This window comes from Salvelinus alpinus, chromosome 26, assembly GCF_045679555.1.
Source record: "Salvelinus alpinus chromosome 26, SLU_Salpinus.1, whole genome shotgun sequence".
NCBI classification, from domain to species: domain Eukaryota; kingdom Metazoa; phylum Chordata; class Actinopteri; order Salmoniformes; family Salmonidae; genus Salvelinus; species Salvelinus alpinus.
The window spans coordinates 17405483-17417769 of NC_092111.1; the positions used below are offsets into that span (position 1 = coordinate 17405483).

At 41.9% G+C, this 12287-nt stretch overlaps 1 protein-coding gene across 2 annotated transcripts in view; it reads left to right on the top strand.

Annotated features, from left to right (window-relative positions):
• Window positions 1-3601, top strand: part of LOC139554840 (synaptic vesicle glycoprotein 2A-like) — a 35155-nt gene extending 31554 nt beyond the window's left edge. For both annotated transcript variants that reach the window (XM_071368009.1, XM_071368008.1), the window contains exon 13: window positions 49-3601. In XM_071368009.1, the coding sequence (XP_071224110.1) occupies window positions 49-232 (184 nt within the window). In that variant the 3' untranslated portion in view covers window positions 233-3601. The remainder of the gene's footprint in view (window positions 1-48) is intronic.
• The last annotated feature ends 8686 nt before the right edge of the window (window positions 3602-12287 follow it).

Consider the following 12287-nt stretch of genomic DNA (forward strand, 5'->3'; position numbering starts at 1 on the left):
TGACCCTGTCAGAAGTGCTGACAATTTCCATTGTTTTCTCTTTTTTAGGACCACTGCATTTGGCTTCTTAAATGCCCTTTGCAAGTTGGCTGCTGTCCTGGGCATAAGCATCTTCCAGTCCTTCGTAGGCATCACCAAGGCTGTGCCCATCTTGTTCGCTGCGGGAGCACTCGCTGCCGGCAGTTTCCTAGCACTAAAGTTGCCTGAAACACGGGGCCAGGTGCTGCAGTAGCACAATTCACCACCAGAAGGCAGCGGAGTGTAGCTCCCGACCAACCGTACAATCTCAGCCTTTAGCAATCCAACGTTGCTCATTAAACACTAAAAAACAGACTGTCATCAACAGTGTCACAACAGTCCCAGATTACTGAGAAAATATGAAGATAGCATCATACTTAAAATGCAGATGTGACCCATATAGCCAGCACAGACTAGCTGGCATCTTCACCACAGCATAAAATAGCACATTGGGTTTGCTTCTCAGAGACCCTACAGATTAGACAGAATGAAATCCTGCCAACAAAGATATAAGCTTCTAAACCACTACCAAAGGATACAACGATACTGCTTGATAGCTACAATGCCTAATGGGGATACTTCCCAACAAAAGAGATCAAACATCTATACACCCTCAATTCATCCTAGCACCCATATCTGACCCTAATACCAAATAATATGAGGTTAAAGATGCCCTCCAACAGATTTCCACCTGAAAATAGCTTTCACTGTAACTTAGCTTTCCACTGAATTTACATATCTTATTGGCTTCCTCTGAAAGAGAATATTGCAAACAATATTTCCCTTACCAGGTGACATGCACCAAGCTCCCTGCGTCAAAATAATTATATAGATTATGTGTTCAAACTTGGCATTGATACTAGTTATTTTATCATATATAAAATGGACTGTACATGTGTGTTGAAGATACATAGCAAAGAAAATAAATAATGACAGGACAAATAACCGTTTATTTATTGATGGTAATACGAAGGGATCGGTTTTGTTGATATGCACACAAAAAAATTACTTTGTATGTTTGTCCACATCAAATTTACATCAAGCAGTGAAACATATGTCTAAATAGTTATATGTTGTGTGCGTATTAGGGAGAAAGATGGAGAAAGTGTTGCATCCTTCTGTATGTTTTTGTAATTGGTTCAATGAGACTTCTGAGGAACTTATTCATGTACATTGATCTACATTGATAAAGTGCATCATTATGGTTCTGTAAAGATATTGGAAAAACAGACAAAGATGAGTAAATAAGATGAGAACCTATTTAACACATCAGTGGAGATATCCTTTCATTTTGAAAGGCTAGAATATTGTTACTTTAGAATAACTTTTAATGCATCAATGAGTCCAGCATTACAGCTCATGTTTCCTGCGTCTCACATCGTGGTCTTATGCTCACTCTTCATCAGCATGTTTAACATTCCAGTTAGCTAAGGCCAACATGTGCCCTCTGCTGTCTATTAAGACCTAAAGAACATTACACCTAGGAGGACCAAAGTCAGTCGGTTCAGTCGTTAAACGATGCAGTATTAATGAAGCACAAATTATTCCATATACACTGTTACTAAGCACATTGTCCTTCAGTCACGCAGCTCATGGGAAAAGAACCATAGCAACTAGTCGCTCACAGATTCATTTGAAGCGCTCAATTAAATCCAAACTGTGTTGTGTTTTTCCACAGTAGTATAAAACACAATTTTCTCTGTGATAAGAAATGTTCAAGTTTTTGTGTTCCCCGTCCCTCCCCCTCCCTCTCGAAAAATCCCCTCAAAGGTAGATGCCTACAGTTATCAGAATAACATGTGTACAAGGGTATGTACATTGGCAAGGCAGGCTTGGTTGAATCTAGCCCTATGTCTTTATTGATTACTATGTGCTTACCTGTCACGCCATCCCTTCTAATCTTTGTGTCACAAGTGTGGTGACAATCAGTGAGAGAGCTGATCTCTCCATTGCTCAGCTGTAGTGTGAGTGTGATATCTGACTGCAGGGAGATTGGGCGTGTTAAATGTGTAGCCTGCGGGATTTCTCTGTTGCTGTGTGCTTGGTACAAGTGAGTGTCTGATGTGGTGCTGGATTTATTTATTAGAATCAGATCTCTTTAGTGTTGCATATGTCTGTATATGACATCTGTTGTTATTTGTGTTTGCACATAACTGACACATTTGTGTGTTTGAGTGAGTTTGCGAAAGATAATTGTAAAATAATGTGTTCATGTTTGAGAGTGTAGTTTGAATTTGTAATCTCTGTTGTGCTCTCTCTCTCTCTCTCTGTGTGGGTGGGTGTGTGTGAGTGAGTGTATGTGTGTGTGTGTGTGTGCGAGTGCCAAATATTTTTTTACTTCTGTTCTGGTGTTTTAATCCCAAGAACGAGCACAGATCAATAGGGGCCAATATAACATATCTATGAACTAAAAGACTAAGACAATAGATATCTAGATCAATGTGATGTTCTTTATAGTGTCAGCCTTGCTGATTAGGTCTCCACCAAACAAATGTTTGCCCCTGAAAACATTTTGTCTCTGTGATTACCTGACAGGTTGCATGGTAATCATAACATTTGTTCAAAGTAAATTCAAATTAAATGTGTTAGCAATTGTAGCGTGGTTTTGGGGAGTGTCAAAATCCCAGGCATTCTCCCTTTAGATAGATGCTTGTTGTTTCCAGCATAAGAATCTGGACCCAAGTTTTAGACCCATCAACCTTTAAACTTTTCTCTGTTCATATCTCTCTAAGATTAAAGGTACATGTGGCAGGCTGGTGAAAGTAGCCCTCACAGTAAACAGGATGCTAAGCATGCTTGTGGTGTCTGATCTCTCTGGCTGCCCTGTATGCCTGGTCTGTTTGTCCAAAGCAGGAGCTGCTTTTGTATTGCTGTCTTATGGTGACACTTTGGGTCTTTGTGTAACAGTGTCAGCTCTATGATTGCTTTTTGATCAGAGTGGGATGACTTGGTGCAAGTTTAGTCTGTTTTTTTTAAGTAAAACATTTTTGGTGATCCTATTACTTTCGTTGGAATTGTTGTACTTCTCTCTGCTTTCAGTGGGGGGTTAAAGTTCCAAGGAGAAAAGAAATCAAAGCAATAAAAGGGACATATTTCTTAGGGAATAGGCACAAGTAAGTAGGAATTTCAAAAGGACCACCATGTTTACGTCAAAAGAGCGCCTTTAGTCTATTAAAGCTCATGTCCACTTGAGATGAAACTGCCATTATTGAAATGTGACTTAAACATCAACGCGCTATCATTGTACTGTGTGTAGAAACTGTAGATGTTTGTACGTATGAGTATAAAATATGTGGACAAAAAAAGATCAAGGAAAACACTTTGACAATACTATCAACATGACAGAACACTATTGTATGTTGTTTTTATTTTGTAAATTACATATATTGAAAAAATATGTGAATATATTCTTCAGTAATCACTCCCATGGGATGTTGAGAATATTTTACAGTGATGCTGACCAGGTGCTGTATGTATTTATTTTATGTGAGAATTGTTACTTATGCTAGGATTCACACTTGTGGGCCATTTGTCTATCCAGTTCTATGAAGAAAATAAATAACTACTATGGATATAAAACAAAGTCCTTTCCCCGTATTGTATGGTTTTTGATAAGGACGTATTTTGTGTGTGTGTGTGTGCGCGTGACCATAGGAATCAACCATGTTGAATGTTGCTCTAAGATTTGTCACAAACACAAGGCCTCATACACATCACTGTACCTTCTATCAGTTAGCAGGAAGGACATCCTTCACCGTAAGGCAACAGAGTCACTATTACATGCTTGTCTCTAAGGCCATTTTAGGGCAGCTACCAATATATTGAAGTGCTTTACCTTCCCTACAGACTCATGGTCATTACCGTCTGAGATCACAGAACTGTATTTTATATAACGTTCCTAACACAAGAACTGAGTTTGGTAAGAGTGCTTTTTGATTTGCTGCTCCATCATCTTGGAACACTTTGCAGAAGGGCTTATAACTAGATCATTTTATCCTGATTGGTGATTTTAGATCCTGTTTGGATGGCTGCTGACCACAGATTGCACATGTTTATAATCTCTTATGCACTTTGTACTGTTTTATCTTCCATTCATTATTGTGTTTATGTTGTGTTGTGTCTCATGTGTAACTAACTATATGCATGTTGCATTCTTGGCCAGGGTTCAGTTGAAAAAGAGATGTAAATCTCAATGTGACTAAATAAAAGAGGTTGGCATGGGTCCCATCAAAGAGGTCGAAGAGGTGGGCATGGGTCCCATCAAAGAGGTCGAAGAGGGGCATGGGTCCCATCAAAGAGGTCGAAGAGGTGGGCATGGGTCCCATCAAAGAGGTCGAAGAGGTGGGCATGGGTCCCATTAAAGAGGTCGAAGAGGTGGGCATGGCCCCCATCAAAGAGGTCGAAGAGGTGGGCATGGGTCCCATCAAAGAGGTCGAAGAGGTGGGCATGGGTCCCATCAAAGAGGTCGAAGAGGTGGGCATGGGCCCCATCATAGAGGTCGAAGAGGTGGGCATGGGCCCCATCAAAGAGGTCAAAGAGGTGGGCATGGGCCCCATCATAGAGGTCGAAGAGGTGGGCATGGGCCCCATCAAAGAGGTCAAAGAGGTGGGCATGGGCCCCATCATAGAGGTCGAAGAGGTGGGCATGGGCCCCATCATAGAGGTCGAAGAGGTGGGCATGGGCCACATCAAAGAGGTCGAAGAGGTGGGCATGGGCCCCATCATAGAGGTCGAAGAGGTGGGCATGGGCCCCATCAAAGAGGTCAAAGAGGTGGGCATGGGCCCCATCATAGAGGTCGAAGAGGTGGGCATGGGCCACATCAAAGAGGTCAAAGAGGTGGGCATGGGCCCCATCATAGAGGTCGAAGAGGTGGGCATGGGCCCCATCAAAGAGGTCAAAGTGGTGGGCATGGGCCCCGTCAAAGATGTGGACATCAGAGAGAGGGAGGCAGACGGCAGGGAACTGTTATGTCTAATAAAGTCCTGGCCATCGTCGTTGACCATGTGGTAAACAGCGGCTTTACCATGGTAGAGGCTGACACATTAGTTCACCCCAATCTGAAAAGATCAACTGTCAATTCCATCATGAGAACATTTCGCCAAGTAAAATGGTAAGTCTGCAGGATATGCGCCGTGCTTTACCATTACATTTACAATAAATGACATATTGTAATGCAAGTAAATTCACAAAACATGTTACAGTATACTGATACTCTGTTCTACCATCAGAATTGACAGAAGACCAACAACAATCGCCCACCTTTTGAAGGGGCACCAGGTGTCTATGAAAAGTATTTACCTGGTGCCTTTTGAGAGAAACAACGACCGGGTGAAACAACTGTGGGCCGAGTATGTTCCGGTACAGCACTATATACAGTATTACTGTTACTATTTGATACACATGCTACTTCACAATATCATATTGGAACTGTACTGTAAAAAATAACTAACCAAAATATATTTTTAAAGGGTGATGTTGCTTGATGCTGCTGTGAACCATAACAAGTATATCTTTTTAGATGAAGCGGACTTCAACCTGGCCAAAACTTGGCGCCGTAGGCGGAACCTCATCGGCTAATGGGCGATCATCCAAGTGCCTGGAAAACGTGGGGGAAACATCTCCATGTGCACAGCTATCTCTGAAGATGGTGTGGTAGGACGTAGGCCATTACTTGGATCCTACAATGCTGCACACCTCATTGTGTTTCTCATTTAACTTGAACAGGCTTGTCAAGGTAAAGGGGTCACCTATGTCATTGTGTGGGACAATGTCAGGTTCCACCATGCAAAGGTGGTTCAGGCATGGTTTCGGGCCCATCACTGATTCGTGACCCTGTACCTGCCCCCATACTCTCCTTTCCTCAACCCTATTGAGGATTTTTTTTCAGCATGGAGTTGGGAGGTGTACAATCACCATCCCCATGAGCATGACACTCTCCTTTTGGCCATGGATGAGGCATGCAACAACACCAATGTCAAGCTTGGACTCGCCAGGCCGAAAGGTTTTTCCCACGGTGCATGAAAAATGAGGACATTCACTGTGATGTGGATGAGAATTTATGGGCAAATGCTCAAGACAGGCTTGATGCAAATTAATGCGTGCTAAACGTTGTATATTTTAATTTCTTACATTTGATTACAGACAGTACACCTACAGTATGTTGCAATTATAACTGAAAATAAAACGGGTTTTTTTGGCATTAAAGATTGTCAAGGATGTCTTCATTGATCACACCTTTTTAATTTCACATTGGATAAATATTATGTTAATGATAGATTTTCCGTTAATTTTGTTGGGTAATGTAAGTATATTGCCTATGTGAAAACTGTGTAATCTACTGTAATTTACAGTACTCTAGCATATTACTTTCAGCACTTCTAAGGGCTATGTGAAACATTTAGCTTGCATTGTTTGCTATTGGATTGGCAGTTAAAAATACTCAATTGAAAAGATATCATCATTTAGTTTTTTGTTGATTAAACCAATGTTCTCATTACATTTCACAATAAACTTCTATTTTTAATCAATAATTGTGTGGTGAGAGATGTTTACAATCCAAAGTAATGCATAATGACAGGTTTTGAAGGAAAGACAGGCTGCGTTACAAGTGTGACCAGTTTGAAGTTTTATACTAAGAGTTGTGAAAATGTATCACATACTTGTGAAAATAGTAACAAAGCAATTTTAAAAACTATATGCCCTGACTTTTCACTGTAGTTTTTACATTTTGTATCATGTTAAATATTAGCCACTATTGGTAGCCACCGTCAGTTATACCCACATACTATACATTTATAACTGTCACTTTAATGTTAGTTTCCTTACATTTTGCTTCATTCCATTACATCTTTAGTTTACATTTCTTTCCTCTGTCATGTTCATGTGGTTGTTCCTGAGGATTGCTAGTAATAGTCAGGGTCGGATTACCGAACCAGGGGGCCCCCAATCCAAAAACATATTTGGAAATTGTGGTGCCCCCAGATAGAATATGATTACAAAATGTGTAGAATTGCAGGAAATTAGCTTTAAAACTGCATAAATGTCCCTCGGCCTCATGGCAAAATGTGAACAAAAGCATGAGATGAGCTCTCTCGGGAGAGAGCCCTCCTCTCTCTCCCGAGCTTTCGCTCGCCTCCAGCACACACGCACTGTTGGGGTGAGTGACTCTGAACTTACAATGGCTAGCCCCAAGTCGTTATATATATTTTTTTAGATATTGTGCATTTTGCTATTTGCATCATGACACCTGCATGCTTTGTTGACCACAAACTTTCTTTACCCAACCGTGGGACAAACTATGTTTGTTCCCACACTCGGGACTCTGACTCTCTATTGATTTCACAGACTTTTGGCCTCCCATCCTATTCTAACCACCTCTCGCCGGCTTTGTATTCATGTTACCTGATGAAATTGCTGTACAATATGATCTTGTTGCCATCTGATGCACATTCAGATGTCATAAATCAGCACTGCAGAGCTCTCCCTGTACTATGCTGTGCCTTGATTGTATTACTGTTGATCATATCTGGAAATGTGCATGTACACCCTGGCCCACCTACTGTTGCTAGCCCCAGTTCTGACTTGTGCTCTGATATCTGCTTCACTGATTTCTGCTCCCGTAAAAGCCTGGGTTTTCTGCATGTTAACACTAGAAGCTTATTACCTATAATGGAGCAATTGAAAGTGTGGGTTCACAGCTCCAATCCAGATGTGTTGGTCATTACTGAGACGTGGTTAAGGAAGAGTGTTTTGAATACTGATGTTAACCTTTCTGGTTATAACCTTTTTTCGGCAAGACAGATCTTCCAAAGGTGGGGGAGTGGCAATCTTTACCAAGGATCACCTTCAGTGCTCGGTTGTCTCCACCAAGTCCGTGCCCAAACAATTTGATTTTCTGGTTTTAAGTATTCAAATTTCAAATAGCTCTTTGTTGACCGTTGCTGGGTGCTATCGTCCTCTATCAGCACCGGCCTGTACCCCACCTGCTATAGGCTCTCTCCTATCTCCTTACACCAAGTCCGAATTTGTCCTGCTAGGTGACCTAAACTGGGACATGCTTAAACCACCTGACCAAGTCCTAAAGCATTGAGACTCCCTTAATTCTTCTCAGATTATTACCAATCCCACAAGGTATGACTCCCAACACCCAGAAAAGGCTACTCTTCTTGATGTTATCCTCACAAATAATCCTGATAGGTATCAGTCTGGTGTTTTCTGTAATGACCTTAGTGATCACTGTTTTACAGCCTGTGTTCGTAATGGCTGCTCAGTGAAACGACCTCTCCTGATTTGTCATAGACGCTTGCTAAAAAACTTTAATTAACCAGCCTTCCGTCATGAACTGTCCTCTTTAAAATGGTATAGAATCCGCTTGATCGCCTCAGAAAATCTGCTGTCTCAGCTATTGCCTGTACCCCAAGGCTCAATTCTAGGCCCCACCTCTCAATTTACATCCACAACATAGCTCAGGCAGTAGGAAGCTCTCTCATCCATTTATATGCAGATGATACAGTCTTATACTCAGCTGGCCCCTCCCCGGATGTTGTGTTAAATGCTCTACAATAAAGCTTTCTTTGTGTCCAACAAGCTTTCACTACCCTTAACCTTGTTCTGAACACCTCCAAAACAAAGGTCATGTGGTTTGGTAAGAAGAATGCACCTCCTCCCACAGGTGTTATTACTACCTCTGAGGGTTTAGAGCTTGAGGTAGTCACCTCATACAAGTACTTGGGAGTATGGCTAGACAGTACACTGTCTTTCTCTCAGCACATATCAAAGCTGCAGGCTAAAGTTAAATCTAGACTTGGCTCGAGCGGTTCAATGTTCTTTACCATTCTGACATCAGATTTGCCACCAATGCTCCTTATAGGACACATCATTGCACTCTATACTCCTATGTAAATTGGATATCTCTGTATACCCGTCGCAAGACCCACTGGTTGATGCTTATTTATAAAACCCTCTTAGGCCTCACTCCCCCCTATCTGAGATATCTACTGCAGCCCTCATCCTCCACATACAACACCCGTTCTGCCAGTCACATTCTGTTAAAAGTCCCCAAAGCACACACATCCCTGGGTCGCTCGTCTTTTCAGTTCGCTGCAGCTAGTGACTGGAACGAGCTGCAACAAACACTCAAACGGGACAGTTTTATCTCAATCTCTTCATTCAAAGACTCAATCATGGACACTCTTAATGACAGTTGTGGCTGCTTAGCGTGATGTATTGTTGTCTCTACCTTCTTGCCCTTTGTGCTGTTGTCTGTGCCCAATAATGTTTGTACCATGTCTTGTGCTGCTACCATGTTGTGTTGCTACCATGCTGTGTTGTCATGTGTTGCTGCCTTGCTATGTTGTTGTCTTAGGTCTCTCTTTATGTAGTGTTGTGTTGCTTCTCTTGTCGTGATGTGTGTTTTGTCTTATATTTCTATGTTATTTTATTTTTTAAATAATTTTTTTTAATCCCTTTTGGTAGGCCGTCATTGTAAATAACAATTTGTTCTTAACGGACTTGTCTAGTTAAATAAAGGTTAAATATATATTTTTAAGAATAAATAAATCAGCAACAACAACATAAAATCTCTGCACCATGGCAAAATGTGTTGAAATGCAGGAAGTTGGCTGATCACGCTTGCAGAGCCCGTTATGCACCTGCATAAGGTACAGTACCAATCAAAAGTTTTGACACACCTTCACCAACATTCCAGCTTTTTAATAAAAATTTAAAAAACTATTTTCTATAATGTAGAATAATAGCGAATACATAAAAACTATGAAATAATACATATGGAATCATGTAGTAACCAAAAAAGTGTTAAACAAATCAAAATATATTTGATATTTGACATTTTTCAAAATAGCCACCCTTTGCCTTGATGAAAGCTTTGCACACTCTTAGCATTCTCTCAACCAGCTTCATGAAGTAGTCACCTGGAATGCATTTCAATTAACAGGTGCGCCTTGTTAAAAGTTAATTTGTCGAATTTCTTTCCTTCTTAATGCGTTTGAGCCAATCAGTTGTTTTGTGACAAGATAGGGGTGGTATACAGAAGATAGCCCTACTTGGTAAAAGACAAAGTCCATATTATGGCAAGAACAGCTCAAATAAGCAAAGAGAAACGACAGTCCATTATTACTTTAAGACATGAATGTCAGTCAATCCGGAAAATCTGTTTCTTCAAGTGCAGTCGCAAAAACCATCAAGCGCTATGATGAAACTGGCTCTCATGAGGACCACCACAGGAAAGGAAGACCCAGAGTTACCTCTGCTGCAGAGGATAAGTTCATTAGAGTTACCAGCCTCAGAAATTGCAGCCCAAATAAATGCTTCACAGAGTTCAAGAAACAGACACATCTCAACATCAACTGTTCAGAGGAGACTGCATGAATTAGGCCTTCATGGTCGAATTGTAGCAAAGAAACCACTACTAAAGGACACCAATAAGAAGAAGAGACTTGCTTGGGCAAAAGAAACAGAAGCAATGGACATTAGACCGGTGGAAATCTGCCCTATGGCCTGATGAGTCAAAATCTGAGATCTTTGGTTCCAACCGCTGTGTCTTCGTGAGACACAGAGTAGGTGAACGGATGATCTCTGCATGTGTAGTTCGCACCATGAAGCATGGAGGAGGAGGTGTGATGGTGTGTGGGTGCTTTGCTGGTGACACTGTCAGGGATTTATTTAGAATTCAAAGCACTTTTAACCAGCATGACTACCACAGCATTCTGCAGCGATACGCCATCCCTTCTGGTTTGCGCTTAGTGGGACTATCATTTGTTTTTCAACAGGACAATGACCCAACACATCTCCAGGCAGTGTAAGAGCTACAGTGGGGAGAACAAGTATTTGATACACTGCCGATTTTGCAGGTTTTCCTACTTACAAAGCATGTAGAGGTCTGTAATTTTTATCATAGGTACACTTCAACTGTGAGAGGCGGAATCTAAAACAAAATTCCAGAAAATCACATTGTATGATTTTTAAGTAATTAATTTGCATTTTATTGCATGACATAAGTATTTGATACATCAGAAAAGCAGAACTTAAATATTTGGTACAGAAACCTTTGTTTGCAATTACAGAGATCATACGTTTCCTGTAGTTCTTGACCAGGTTTGCACACACTGCAGCAGGGATTTTGGCCCACTCCTCCATACAGACCTTCTCCAGATCCTTCAGGTTTCGGGGCTGTCGCTGGGCAATACAGACTTTCAGCTCCCTCCAAAGATTTTCTATTGGGTTCAGGTCTGGAGACTGGCTAGGCCACTCCAGGACCTTGAGATGCTTCTTACGGAGCCACTCCTTAGTTGCCCTGGCTGTGTGTTTCGGGTCGTTGTCATGCTGGAAGATCCAGCCACGACCCATCTTCAATGCTCTTACTGAGGGAAGGAGGTTGTTGGCCAAGATCTCGCGATACATGGCCCCATCCATCCTCCCCTCAATACGGTGCAGTCGTCCTGTCCCCTTTGCAGAAAAGCATCACCAAAGAATGATGTTTCCACCTCCATGCTTCACGGTTGGGATGGTGTTCTTGGGGTTGTACTCATCCTTCTTCTTCCTCCAAACACGGCGAGTGGAGTTTAGACCAAAAAGCTCTATTTTTGTCTCATCAGACCACATGACCTTCTCCCATTCCTCCTCTGGATCATCCAGATGGTCATTGGCAAACTTCAGATGGGCCTGGACATGCGCTGGCTTGAGCAGGGGGACCTTGCGTGCGCTGCAGGATTTTAATCCATGATGGCGTAGTGTGTTACTAATGGTTTTCTTTGAGACTGTGGTCCCAGCTCTCTTCAGGTCATTGACCAGGTCCTGCCGTGTAGTTCTGGGCTGATCCCTCACCTTCCTCGTGATCATTGATGCCCCACGAGGTGAGATCTTGCATGGAGCCCCAGACCGAGGGTGATTGACCGTCATCTTCAACTTCTTCCATTTTCGAATAATTGCGCCAACAGTTGTTGCCTTCTCACCAAGCTGCTTGCCTATTGTCCTGTAGCCCATCCCAGCCTTGTGCAGGTCTGCAATTTTATCCCTGATGTCCTTACACAGCACTCTGATCTTGGCCATTGTGGAGAGGTTGGAGTCTGTTTGATTGAGTGTGTGGACAGGTGTCTTTTATACAGCTAATGAGTTCAAACAGGTGCAGTTAATACAGGTATTGAGTGGAGAACAGGAGGGTTTCTTAAAGAAAAACGAACAGGTCTGTGGGAGCCGGAATTCTTACTGGTTGGTAGGTGATCAAATACTTATGTCATGCAATAAAATGCAAA